This window comes from Arachis stenosperma, chromosome 10 (assembly GCF_014773155.1).
Source record: "Arachis stenosperma cultivar V10309 chromosome 10, arast.V10309.gnm1.PFL2, whole genome shotgun sequence".
Lineage (NCBI taxonomy): Eukaryota > Viridiplantae > Streptophyta > Magnoliopsida > Fabales > Fabaceae > Arachis > Arachis stenosperma.
This window is the reverse complement of record NC_080386.1, coordinates 117,941,906-117,955,167: the sequence shown is the minus strand read 5'-3', so window position 1 is coordinate 117,955,167 and position 13,262 is coordinate 117,941,906. Positions and strand designations below refer to the sequence as shown.

General features: G+C 34.2%; 2 protein-coding genes across 3 annotated transcripts; both read left to right on the top strand.

Annotated features, from left to right (window-relative positions):
- Positions 1-250: 250 nt before the first annotated feature.
- LOC130954295 (la protein 1) lies at positions 251-3,972 on the top strand. Its single transcript, XM_057881032.1, has 10 exons — positions 251-458; positions 584-662; positions 758-907; positions 1,381-1,523; positions 1,697-1,845; positions 2,151-2,255; positions 2,340-2,778; positions 3,001-3,148; positions 3,503-3,584; positions 3,722-3,972. The coding sequence occupies exons 1-10, from the start codon at positions 408-410 to the stop codon at positions 3,810-3,812; spliced, it is 1,437 nt and encodes a 478-aa protein (XP_057737015.1). The 5' UTR covers positions 251-407; the 3' UTR covers positions 3,813-3,972.
- Positions 3,973-6,181: 2,209 nt separating this feature from the next.
- LOC130958054 (transcription factor MYB3R-1) lies at positions 6,182-12,239 on the top strand. 2 transcript variants are annotated; one of them, XM_057884943.1, is made up of 12 exons: positions 6,182-6,364; positions 6,767-6,960; positions 7,274-7,328; positions 7,535-7,592; positions 7,908-8,002; positions 8,134-8,237; positions 8,399-8,527; positions 8,735-10,439; positions 10,516-10,787; positions 11,098-11,212; positions 11,298-11,531; positions 11,799-12,239. In XM_057884943.1, the coding sequence occupies exons 2-12, from the start codon at positions 6,884-6,886 to the stop codon at positions 11,913-11,915; spliced, it is 2,961 nt and encodes a 986-aa protein (XP_057740926.1). In that variant the 5' UTR covers positions 6,182-6,364; positions 6,767-6,883; the 3' UTR covers positions 11,916-12,239. The 2 variants fall into 2 exon arrangements, with proteins under 2 accessions (XP_057740926.1, XP_057740925.1); XM_057884942.1 differs by having other exon boundaries at positions 6,762-6,960.
- Positions 12,240-13,262: the final 1,023 nt, after the last annotated feature.

The following is a 13,262-nucleotide window of genomic DNA, read 5'->3' as shown; positions in this document are numbered from 1 at the left end:
AATTTAAAAATTATTTTCTTATCAAATGATTATTAGTTTTTCATTAAAAATTGATATAAAATTAAATTCAAAGAATTAATTATTTGCATTATCTAAAATTACATTGTTTTAATAATTAATTATTTTATAAAAAATATATAAAATAGGTATATATCTATTTATACTCAAATAAATGAATAATGACTGATAAAAGAAATGTCAAACTTCTTATGTGTTACTATCACACACGTTTGTTAGTGGGAGCGTGGGAGGCACCTTATGTCACTAAACCACCCACTAAAAAGTTAACCGTCATCGATTTTAAGTTCAAACAACTTCGCCAAACCCAAAACCCTACAATCTTCAGCGAAACCCTAGAAACGCTCTCTCCCGCTTCGTCTCTCTGCGTTTCAAGTTCTTGCTCATCAATGGCGACGCCCTCCTTGGACGAACAAACATCTAAGAAAGTCATTAGACAAGTACGATTCACATTTTCAATCTTAGTTACGATTCCATTTGATCCACGCTTTCTTTTTTCTTTTTTGTTAAATAACCAGCTCAATTGTTTTCATTTCCATTTTTCTTTTCTAAAAAATTCACGCAGGTTGAGTTCTACTTCAGCGACAGCAACCTTCCCACCGATAATTTCATGCGGAAAACTGTATCTGAAAGCGAAGATGGCAGTATCCTTTTTGTCTTTTTCGTTTCCCTTATTACTGAAGTAGTGTGAAATGAACTTTCCCCCTTCCAGTTGTTGTTCTTGACCGTTACTTCACAGTGGTTAGTTTGGCGTTGCTTTGTTCATTCAATAGAATGAGAAAGCACCTTAATCTTGGTGATGTGAAGGCTGATGAGATTTCGAAAGACACTGTTGCTGCTGTTGCTCAAGCTTTGAGAAGTTCTTCATCTCTCAAGATCTCTGAAGATGGTCAGTTTCATCTCCCCAATATCTCGCTGTTTTTTGTTATTATTCTGTGAGTTCTGCTCTGTATTTGTTTAAGTTTAGTAGACTTGGAAATTTGGAATTTGTAAGGATAAACGTTCAAAAAGTGATTTATAGGTAGTGTAAATAATTTGATATTTTAGAATTGATTTTCTCAGATGGAAGGAGTATGCAAAATTTGACAGGTATTTTGTTGGGCTAGAGCTGGAGATAGTGGTTTCCTTTATCCTTAAGTTTTCTTGGTGTCAGCACTCAGCATATATGTGCAACATTGTAACAGAATAGAATGATTTACAGTGATGGGTTATTTTCAGTTTTATACAGCTGCAAAATATGCTCTCTGAAATTAGTTCTTCACTGAACATGATATTGCTCGCTGTCATCTTAATGGTTGGCTGAATGATATTTTCTTCGTTCCTTTTTTTCATACCCTTCTATTTGTATATTTGATGTTTCAGGGAAACAAGTTGGTAGGACAACGGAACTTCCAAAACCAGAGGAGGTTATTGAGCAGGTGGAGGGAAGAACAGTTGCTGCATCCCCATTTGAATATAACTTGAAGATGGAAGATGTGGAGGCATTCTTTGGTCAACATGCCAAGGTATTGATAGCAACAGAGCAATGATTTACATTCCAATACTTTTGCCAGAAAGCATTATTATCTTTATCTGTTTGTCCTGGGTTTTGATGTTTGTTGTGAGTCAACTGGATTAAAATCTATGTAGAAGTTGTTTGTTAAAGCTCTTGTTGAGAAATTGTTCTTTTCTTTTTCAGGTCAATAGTGTTCGTCTGCCCCGGCATGTTGGAGACAAAAGGTTCTTCTGTGGCACCGCCCTCATTGAGTTTTCATCAGAGGAAGATGTAGAAAAAATTTTGAAACAAAAACTGGTCTATGCTGGGGCTGAGTTAGAACTAAAACCAAAGTAAGATTGTAAGAATGCTCATAGTTGTTATGTACTATTGCCTGTGATTAACTTGACCAATTTTCCCTTACACGGAGTATATTCAATTTAAAATAGATGAAAGGAACTTTATAAATCTTTTTCATTTATTTATCTTTTTGGCATAATCTTTTGAAGAATTTCAGTTCACTGCCCTGTCACTTCCAATGTTATCTTTTGTTACTGAACAGAATTTTGGAATATGAGATTATTAGGAAAAAATAGGACTACCAGGTTTCTGATAATAACATATATTGGCTAATAATTTGTATTTATACCGAATCCAGGAAGGAATTTGATGTGGAGAGAGAAAAGGAAAAAGAAGAATTTGAAAAATCTCGTCCTCCTGTGGGCTCAAATCACCAGAATAATAACTCCAATGCAGAAGACAAGTAAGAAGCTGCCAATTTTTGTTTTACTCTCCATATATGAATATTGAATTATGCACTGATTGTTTTCTTTAATGATCGTCCCAGCTTCCCTAAAGGCTTAATTATTGCCTTCAAACTAAAGAGCATTTCAGATGAAGTTCCTTCCAACCAAGGTGGTGCTGATCTACTGGTCAATGGCAATGGCAATGGCCACAAAACAGATGGGACAAATCCCACTGAAGTTGCTGCCGGAGAAAGTGATGAAAAGGCATCAGAAAGTGCTGAGGATGACAAAGAAAATAATGCGGAGAAAGAAGGAAAGGAAACTGAAAGTGAGGAAAAAGAAGGAAAGGAAACTGAAAGTGAGGAAAAAGAAGCTGAAAGTGAGGAAAAGGAAACTGAAAGTGAAGAAAAGGAAACTGAAAGTGAAGAAAAGGGTCTAGAAACTGATGAAAAAATTTCACCCCCTGCTTACAAGGGTGACAAGAATGTTGTTTCGCGTGAGGATTTGAAGGTTATCTTTCAGAAGTTTGGTACTGTGAAGGTACTTGTGTTTTCCCCTTCACGAAGCTGGTGGTACATAATACTGTTAGTTAAGCCAAAATATTTTACGTATCTTATAACTCATACTCATCTTATCCCTTTCGGAGACCCCATCACTTATAGGGATACTTATTTTTCTAGTTTATCTTTGGTTATTTTCATCATCTTTTTGAATTGGATAAGGCTGGTGTGTTAATCTTGTATTTTTTATTTTCCTGTTTAGTTCATTGATTTCACGATTGGAGATGAGTCAGGATACATCCGGTTTGAAGAAGCTGAAGCTGCTCAGAAAGCTCGTGCTGCTGCGGTACTTACTGATAAGGGTGGCTTGCCTGTGAAGAATTTTGTTGCTATCCTAGATCCAGTGACTGGTTGGTGCAAGCAATTCTTTAGAACATTTACCATTTAGTGTTTTTAATTTGTACTCTCAAATTTGTTTCTAATTATCATTATCTGATGATATATTGTCTGCCCTATTTACCTGTTAAAAACTTCTGCTTCATGAACAAAACTATTTTTCACTAGTACGTTATTTGTGATTGTTTCTATCAGTGTTTCATCCATTGCTCATTGCATTAAAAAATGGAAATTCTTTTTAAATTTATTTGGACTTTGGAAGGAGCATAGTTGTTGAGATTACTATCAGTACCAGAGTGGTATTTGCTGACAGTTAAATTGTGATTGGTTGATAAACTCAAGCTACAATTTGCTGTCTATGATCTCAGGTGAGGCTGAAAGAGAATACTGGAGCCTTCTCCGCAAAAACCAAGACAAGAAGTACCGCGAGTTTAAGGGTAATCGAGGAAGGTAAGTAGCGACACAAAGCAATGCCTTGAATTTGACCAGCATAATCTTCTGTGTTTCTTTTCTTCATTCCCATCCTCTTAGTTGTACTATATGGATGGGGTGAAACCAAGAATATTAATAATATAATGTTTTAGCAGGGGAGGAAGGCATGGTGGTAGAGGAGGAAAACATGCACGCTCTAGAGATAATGGATCACGAAATCGCCCAAACAAATCTCAGAAAGTTTAAATACTCTAAATATAGCAGTTTAGAGATCAACTTTTGGGGTCTCTTCAGATTTTGGTTGAAGCTGAATATTGTATGGTAGCCTGATGTATTCTCAGCTTATTAGGTTTTGATATCATGTCACACACTTCTCTTTATAATCTACCAAGTTTTTGTTTCTCTTTGGGCGAAATTTATATTTTTTCCTACCTTTACCGCTTTTTATGCTAGTCTATATTAAGTGTTTAGCTTAAGTGATTTTATGTAAAATCTTCCTTTAGGAGTGATTTACAAATTAATACTCCGCAAAATTTGTACTTATTTTCTACCTACCTTCTTTTTCGACAGGTGTATATTAAACGAGGGAAAGAAGTTTTAGAGTATAATTAAATTTTTTAACGATCAGATAATCTGTATAAGTATATAATTGGAAGAATCTATACAATTCAAGAGATTTTGATAAAGAATTTTATCCAGCTAAAATAGGTAATTTTAATTCACCTGAAGGGAATTTTTAATTTCTCTTCTTTATCTTACTAAAAATTATTCAAAATTCTGTTTCTTTTTATAATTATTCTCTCTTTTAGTCAATGGAATTATTAATCCGAAAAGCATTTTAATTTTAACTAAGAAATCAAAATTTTTTTTCTTGAAATAATAAAGGGAATTTTAAATTCTCTTTCTCTCTATCTCACTTAAATTTGTTCAAGATTCCTTTTTTCTTTTTATATTTATTCTCTCTTTTATTTAATGGAATTATTAATTGGAACATTTTATTATTTTAATGCTGAGAAATCAAAATTCAATTTTGTATTAAAATAATAAAAAGTTCTACTTACCAATGTACCACCTGAGTACCTGAGTAACTAGTGGACGTCACAGATATCCTGCGTGTTTTATCAGTATATTTACAACTCTACAATTTTGCAAAACTCCCCAAATAATAATATTCAACAAAAATATTACTTATTTGTCCATATCAAAAATAATTTTTGTTAAAGTACTTATTAAAAAATTATTTTAATAAAATGGAAAAATAGATATACATTTATTTGGGATTTTTTATTTTCATAAATTAAATAAATATAATAATTACCGAAATAAATAATTTAAAAAATATTTATCGAAATAAATATCTCTCTTATCTCGTTTACGAAATAATTTTGCATGTAAAAACGAGATACATGTATTTTTAATTTTTTTTAAAAATAATAAAAAATATTAATAATATCAATAATCTAAACTTTTAGCATGTAATTAGTACATAAAAAAGTTGGTAAAAGAGATTAAAATGAATATGTTTGATCAATTAGTACTAAAAAGAGTACATACAAAATTTTAGATTAAATTATGATCCAATTGCATTAATTTAAATTTAAAAAATAAAACATTCGTACTTGTTCAAGTAAAGTTTCATAATGAGAATAAATATCACTTTTAAAAATTGAAAGATGCAAAGTGTGAAGTTGATGCACAATAAATAAAATACAAAAAGATGAGATAATCTTTTACCAATTGTTAAGAAAGGTTGATGGGGATAATAGGTAACCGTTTCAATTTTCTTCCCACTATTACCGTTAACCTCTCCTAACAATTGACAAACGGTTATCTCATTTTTTTGTGTTTTATTTATCGTGCATCAACTTTACGCTTCTCATCTTTCAATTCTTATCTCTTTTACTAACCTTTTCATGTATTAATTGCATACTAAAAGTTTAGATTATTGATATTATTAATATTTTTTATTGTTTTCAATTTTTTTTTAAAAATACATGTATCTCGTTTACACTTTAAGATATACACATGTCACGTTTACTTGTCTTATCTCGTTTACACTGTTGTAAACGAGATACATACAAAATTATCTCATTTAAAGTATAAACGAAATAAGAGAGAGGTATTTATTTTGATAAATATTTTTTAAATTATTTATTTTGATAATTATTATAATTATTTTATTTATAAAAATAAAAATCCCATTTATTTGAGACTACAATTATTCTTATTAGTACTTTTGCTTTTTCTTTTCTCTTAAGTAGTACAACTGTACAAGCCAAATTTTTTTTTTTAAAATTTTGCACCTTTTCCCTCTCCGAAGGTAGAAGGGAAACATCAAATTATGTAACATTAAATAACTCAACTAAAAACGCTGTTATCTGTGGTGGACATTTGAAGAAGAGAGGGACTCTTTCCAAAATAGCACAAAAATTGGACAATAAAATAAGTTGCCCGTTGAGTTTTTTTTTTTAAAAAGACGGCACGCTTCATACGAAGAACAGGAACACAACTTATACTCCTACGTGTCAAAATCTCCACCGTTGAAATCACAAACATGCTCGACATTTAACCGATAGGGTTTGAAAACCCAAATAGACCCGCCCCTTTATGTTTGAATGAAAAAAATTGTTTGGATCGTCTTCCATTGACTCGCTCACTCTGTTTCTCTCTCTAAAATCTTCTTCCAAAATCTGCATCCGTAGATCTCTCTTCGCAATCCCCGTTTGGATCTTCAGATGCGCGCCGTTTCGATCGCGTTATTAGTTGTTTCTCGCACTCGCATTCTGAAGCAATGTACTGTGAGTATCTAACGGTCGATTTGGATTTCGTTCATTCAAAATTCGTGGTCACTATTAAATCTGCGTTGGCTTTGTATTTGACACTGGCTCCTCAGTTTTCGTTCAAGTTTAACTTGAATAGAAATAATTAGTCTCGTTGTAAAAAGGGGGAAAAAGTTGATAACTTGAGCTTTCTTGAAATTGAAAGTTTCAATTGAGCTTCATTGAGTTCGATTTGAGTGCTCAGTTGTGTAATTAAGCTGGTGGGTGGTTAGGTAAATGCTGCATTGTTGCGTGATGCAAGTCGGGGAAGGCTTATGATATAATTAGAAGCTGCAATTTGTTGAAGATTTCAATATTCTTGGTTGAATTGTTTGGTTTGATGGAAAATTATTGTGATTTCTGTGTTTTGTTTCAGCTCAGATTCATACTGATTCATGTTTAAGGGCGGGACTATAATGATCTGGGGAGCCAAGTGCAAAGAGAATTATAATCGAGTGGGAATTGGGGTGTGGTATTTTTCTTATCTGCCAACAAACTATGGAAGGTGACAGGGAAATCATTGCTGCACCAAATGGGGTAGTTGATGGTGTTCAGAGAATTAGAGCATTGCACGGGTAATTTTCAGATCATTCATGTTTTACTTCATTTTTTAAACTGCACTTGTTCTTGTTATCTAATAATTACCCTTTTGTATAAAGGTTAGTGTGCTTCTTCTGTATCTCTCTAGCAGCTATAGGACATTTCCCTGCTAGTGCTTAGCTGAAAGCCTTTTAACAATTAACTTGACTATCTTTGAAGCTCATTCATCACCCTTCGTGTTTCCTCTTTTCCTATAGTTCTTTCCTTGCAGTTAACCATAGTAAGGATTTATTTCTCTCAGAGGAAGTGAACTTAATCTTTCTCTCCCAATAAATTTTGTGTTTGTAGGAGGACGACTGGTCCTACAAGGCGTTCTACAAAAGGACAATGGACTGCCGAAGAGGTAAATTTGATTACTATTTCATATTCTGGTTACCTTTTATATAAATCATATTCATATAAATATTTGCTACTTTCATATTATGTGTATGCGTTTAGGATTCCAGTTCTTTTGGTTTTATATCTTGGACTTTAAAATTTATTGATAGTTATATCTACAGATGTATGAATTAAATTATGAACTCAATATAATGGATTTTGGTTTTGCAGGATGAGATTTTGCGTAAAGCTGTTCAGCGTTTTAAAGGAAAGAATTGGAAAAAAATAGGTAATATGTTTGTATCATTGAGTATGTTTTAAGAACATTTTGTTGACCCACTTCAACTGGCATCCGGTCGTCCACTAGGGTAATAATAAATTGTCCAATTAAGTCTATTAAGCAGGGTTCTTCAGTTGGACCTTAATAGACCTAATTGTGCAGATTTAAATGAAAAGAAAAATCTTTGCTTTTGCCTTTTTTTTTAAATAATTTTTATTTTAGGTCTCATAGCAGTTTGGTAGTTTCACTCATTCACTTTCACGTCTCTCATTTTGTGTGCAACTTGATTATTCAATGTTTGAATTGCTTTCGTTATCTCTGTAGCTGAGTGTTTCAAGGATAGAACTGATGTCCAGTGCCTGCATAGATGGCAGAAAGTCCTAAATCCAGATCTTGTCAAAGGTCCATGGTCTAAAGAGGTAACCTCTACTTCCCATTTCTATTCTGTTATTATTTTGTTTCTGAAGTTGTATATGATATAGATTGTATAAGTTTTCTGCTTAGGTATTTATCTAATATTAACAATACTAATGAATATGAATGTAAACAGGAAGATGAAATAATTATCGAATTAGTGAATCAATATGGGCCTAAAAAGTGGTCTACTATTGCTCAGAGTTTACCTGGACGTATTGGTAAGCAATGTCGAGAAAGGTATGATTACTTGATGTATAAATAGTATTTTCTACAAGACAAGTACGATTAGAGTTTTGTTGTCCAAAATAAATAATGTTGGGTATCTTTATAATTCAAATTGAAGGATTTGGAGCAATGTCATTAATATTTATTGGTAATTTTTTAAAATCTTTCATTAGGTGGCATAATCATCTTAATCCTTCAATAAACAAGGAAGCATGGACACAGGAAGAGGAGTTGGCTCTAATACGTGCTCATCAAATTTATGGAAACAAATGGGCAGAACTAACAAAGTTCTTACCTGGAAGGTAATAACAATAATAATGAAATTTGCCCCGAAGTAGGGAGAAGGTTGAAAAGGGGGCACGCTCCCAAATTTCCACTTCATTGTGGAGTCAGTGGCATAGAATTGGGTAGTATGGCTTCAGAGTTCCTTGAATAGGTTAGCTTCATCGTTCTTCAGTTTATATAGGTAAGCAGATTTGTAATGTACTTGTGTTTTTCTGTGGGTACAGGACAGACAATGCCATAAAAAACCACTGGAACAGTTCTGTAAAAAAGAAATTGGATTCTTACTTGGCGTCAGGCTTGATTACTCCGTTATCAAATGTACCGCTTGTTGGAAATCCCAATCAACCCATGGCCTCAACCTCTTCAAAGTTGCAGTCTAGTGGAGATGAAGCTGGTCATAGGGGGACTGAAGGAGAGGAAGTTTCACAATGTAGCCAGGAGTCAGCTAATGCCACACAGTTTCCATCTGCCAAAGAGATGAGCAATGTTTTACAATCCAGAGAGGAATACAGAGGAAACGAAGAATATGGTCCTGGAAAGGGGTATAGTCCTAGTCAAGCTTCTTGTTCAGAGCCATATTATGTTTCTCTGGACGACATCACTATATCTATCCCAGAGATGCCTCGCCAAGTGACTTCCTCCTCTCAATTCATTGAGCAAAATTACTCACAAGAACCTGTAAATCCAGCAGCCGGGGATTGCCATCATAATTTGCTTTCCTTACCCAATATTTCCTCACTGGGTTTTGTGCAGGAATCCACACAGTTGCAAAATGAGTGTATGGTTCATGCTCGCAGTGAAGGCCATGATATGGCCGATGCTCCATTTCAGACTTCTGTAGAGCTAGCTGTTTCGACATCCATAAGACCTACTGCTATGGACTCGCTACGAGAGCACATGTTGATATCTGATGATGAATGTTGCAGAGTTTTATTTTCAGAGGCAATAAGTGATGACGGCCCTTCTTCTGTGGACTATAATAAAGGTGTACATATGGTTGACTTGTCTGGGTGCACTTCCATTCTTCACGAGTCGTCTTTACCATCTGCCTCAGTACCTACTGCTAATGATGGTAGATTGCAGTGTACTTCAGAAACAAAACATTTACTTCAGCCTGAGGATCAGCAGTTTGTCTCCAGAGCACACGATGTTTATGCTAATGACTTAGCCAGTGCTCCTTCTATTTATGGTATATGTAGTGCAGAAATGCAAGAGGAATCTGATATAGTGAATGACACTTCAAAATTGATCCCTGTAAATAGTTTTGGCTGTGGACCAGATACTAAAAAAACTGACCATTCTATCATGGAAAAGCCGAATGGGCATGCAGAACAGGAAGACACAGGAGCTTTATGTTATGAACCTCCCCGTTTTCCTAGTTCGGATATTCCTTTCTTCAGCTGTGATCTTGTACAATCTGGCAGTGATATGCAGCAAGAATTTAGTCCCCTTGGTATTCGCCAGTTTATGATGTCCTCTATGAACTGTCTGACTCCCTTTAGGTTATGGGACTCACCTTCTCATGATAAAAGCCCGGATGCTTTGTTGAAAAGTGCTGCTAAAACCTTCACAGGTACACCATCAATATTAAAGAAACGACACCGTGATTTTTTGTCTCCTCTATCAGATAAGAGAGTTGACAAGAAACTTGAGACATCCAACTTGATAAAAAACTTTTCCCGACTGGATGTCATGTTTGATGACAGTGAGACTCAGAAAACAGATCCACTTTCTCCATCTCCATTGAAGGAAAATCTTGGGCCATCTTCTGAAATGGAACAAGTAGACAAGAAAAATGAACCACCAATGCTGGACGACAATAAATCAGTAAATGATAAAGATGCTAGTGATTTTCTAGATAAGACTGAGCAACGAGCTCTCGATGTTGATTCTAAGAGGAACGATGATGTTAACACTACCGTTGAGATTGTAAGTATGATCCTCTTTAATTACTTTCCTGAATTTGAAAACATTTACTTATCACCCTTGTTATTTTATTTGCCAGGTGCAACAACGTTCTGGAGTCTTGGTTGACCGTGATCCGAATAACTTGCTGTTGAATTCTCCTAAGCAAGTTGGTGTGAAATCAGACATAGTATTAAGTGCTAGAACAAATAAACATGCATGCTCAAGTGTTAAGTCTCCTTGTATTCGTGTGAAGGAGAATGAGAGAGTTTCAATTGCTCTTACATGTGTACAATCTGTTTGTTCAACAGCCGCCGTAGAAAACTTGGGTGATCAAACAGGAAAAGATGGAGGGTTTGAAACATCCAGCATGTAATACTCTTAACAATACTGTTACTGTTTCTAGAATTAGTTTAGACGTCTATTTATTCTTTTAATTTGGTCTCATCAAAGTGATGATGCTGATATATTTGGTTGTTTTGATATTGAAACCTAGGATGAGGTCAGGTTCCTCATTTTGGCCTGTGTTAACGGTGTTGATTCTTTAAACCACTTCTTTCGAAAACACTTCTGTCATTTTAAAGCAGTTAAATGCTCAACTTTTTAAATAAACAATTTATTGTTTTATTAGTTTGATGGCAATTGTTGCACTGTTTCTGACTGACTGCTTGTTTGATTTTAGATTTAATGAAACACCTTTTAGGAGAAGCCTTGAATCACCTTCACCGTGGAAATCTCCTTGGTTCATAAATACATTTTTGTCTAGCCCCAGGATTGATACCGAAATTACAATTGAGGTATTGTTGATTCTGTTGGATAATTACTTTCTTGAAGTGGATTTGAATTTCCCACTCTACTAACTACTGCAAAATAATGTTTCAGGATTTTGGGATATTCATGAGCCCATGTGATAGAAGCTATGATGCAATTGGGTTGATGAAACAGGTTAGCGAACAAACTGCTGCTCAATATGCCAATGCTCATGAAATTTTGGAAAATGAAACTCCCAAGGCGTTACCAAAAGATGCATCTAGAAACAACAGGGATGAGAACAAGGAAAACAATGATCCACAGAAGCAGCATGTGAACCATTCTCAATTGACTTCAAAAGCTTTGGTAAGAGCTGGGTTCCTCTGCCCTTCCATATTCAAGCTTTTTCCAAAACCAACTGCGATCTCTTATATTACTTGATGGAACTTGGCAAGAGAAAAGCAACAACTTTGGTTCTTGTGCTGTTTTAACCGAATTGAATAGATGTTATTCTTTCATGTGTATAAAGTAAATACAAGGATGCTGCTCACTATATACTTTCAGATTTCTAGTTTCTTTTGTTTTTTTTGTTTTTTTCAGTAGCTTGCTCACCTAGAACTTATTTGTTTACAGGTGGAGCGACGCATACTTGACTTCAGTGAATGCGGATCACCAGGCAAAGGTGACAGCAGCAAATCATCAAGCATGATCTTAGAAAGTCCGTCGTCATATTTGAAGGATTGTAGATAGCTATTCAATTGTGTTATTGCCAAAGCAAGTCTCCGGTTGCTTTGCTATTCATGTTTGAGTTTATTTTTTATACATAGCATGCAATTTTTTAGGATTTCTTTTTCTCTTTCTTTTTTAGTTATTTAGTTTTTACAGTGAACAAGACTTGAATTGTAAGAAATATTCCATATCAGTTCGTGATGATATCACCTATTCAGTGGCAAGATTTAGACATTTCTACAGCTTCGATGTGTTGACTGTTGAACTTAGGCAGGATTTTCGTACAAATTGAATTTGCTGAATCAGAGCTGTTGATATTATACTCTAATTATGAGTAATGATTAGTTGGTGACTTGGTGTATATAAATGTACAAACGGAGGAATTCATAACCTCAAGCCTTTACATTAAACTCACTGTCATCCCGCGGAGACCCATTAACCGGTGTTGGGAATACCAACTGCTATATTCAAATTCAAAAGGTTCAGATTCAATTAGCTGAATAGTTAGTCAGCGCACCTTCTATCGCAATCAACGCCAAAAACTTGTCGGTAACAAAATGACACAAGGGAAAATCTCTAATGAGATAGTAAAGTGATAAACAATACTCAAACTCAAATTTTAAATACATCCAAAATACTTTACGGTATTAAATTAAAGTGTATAACTCAACTCCTCAAAATGAGAGTAACCAAAACAACAAAACTCAAAAAATTACAAGAGGAGATATACTAAATGGGATTTTTGTTTGTGTCGTGTATGGTTATGCTCTTATTTATGCTAGTATCTTTACTTCAATTTCAATGCATGCAGTTACCACATTTGACATGTACACATGCACATGTTCTAACTGCTCATCTACCACTAATATTTGCCTCATTTTAACTACTACATCTTTGAAGAAAAATCAACCAACTTCACAACAAATTTCCACCTTAGTTTGATTTTTACAAGATTCAAAGTCGTCGTCTCCAAAGTGCCATACACAAATCTAATTTTGCAATGATATTGCAATAATTTCATATTTTGTTTTTTTACTCTACGTGAAATAAAAAATACTAATACTTAAAGAAAACAAATTCTAAATAAGAAAAATAGAGTAAGAACACTTTGAAACAAACCCTCAAATAATATCAGCTAAGCTAGTTGATACTTGATACTAGAGAACTTCATCATACTTTGCAAGATTAGTTGTTGCATTGGAATCTTCATCTTTTTTATTTTTGAGCTTCAGACAATCTGATTTTCAATGATTTTCTTTGTGGCAATATCTACATCTCCCTTCACGATATTTGAATCCAGATTTTGACTTTTCTATCCAATTACCCTAACAACCAAAGCATTATTTGTGGCATCAAGATTATTACCAC

What these genes read in the sequence shown, in the direction of transcription:
- LOC130954295 (XM_057881032.1), top strand. Translation starts at nt 408, where the DNA reads ATGGCGACGCCCTCCTTGGACGAACAAACATCTAAGAAAGTCATTAGA. An exon ending in CTAAGAAAGTCATTAGACAA is followed by an intron (nt 459 to 583) that starts GTACGATTCACA and finishes AAATTCACGCAG; the next exon opens with GTTGAGTTCTACTTCAGCGA. An exon ending in TCTCAAGATCTCTGAAGATG is followed by an intron (nt 908 to 1,380) that starts GTCAGTTTCATC and finishes TTGATGTTTCAG; the next exon opens with GGAAACAAGTTGGTAGGACA.
- LOC130958054 (XM_057884943.1), top strand. Translation starts at nt 6,884, where the DNA reads ATGGAAGGTGACAGGGAAATCATTGCTGCACCAAATGGGGTAGTTGAT. An exon ending in ACAAAGTTCTTACCTGGAAG is followed by an intron (nt 8,528 to 8,734) that starts GTAATAACAATA and finishes CTGTGGGTACAG; the next exon opens with GACAGACAATGCCATAAAAA. An exon ending in GGGTTTGAAACATCCAGCAT is followed by an intron (nt 10,788 to 11,097) that starts GTAATACTCTTA and finishes GTTTGATTTTAG; the next exon opens with ATTTAATGAAACACCTTTTA.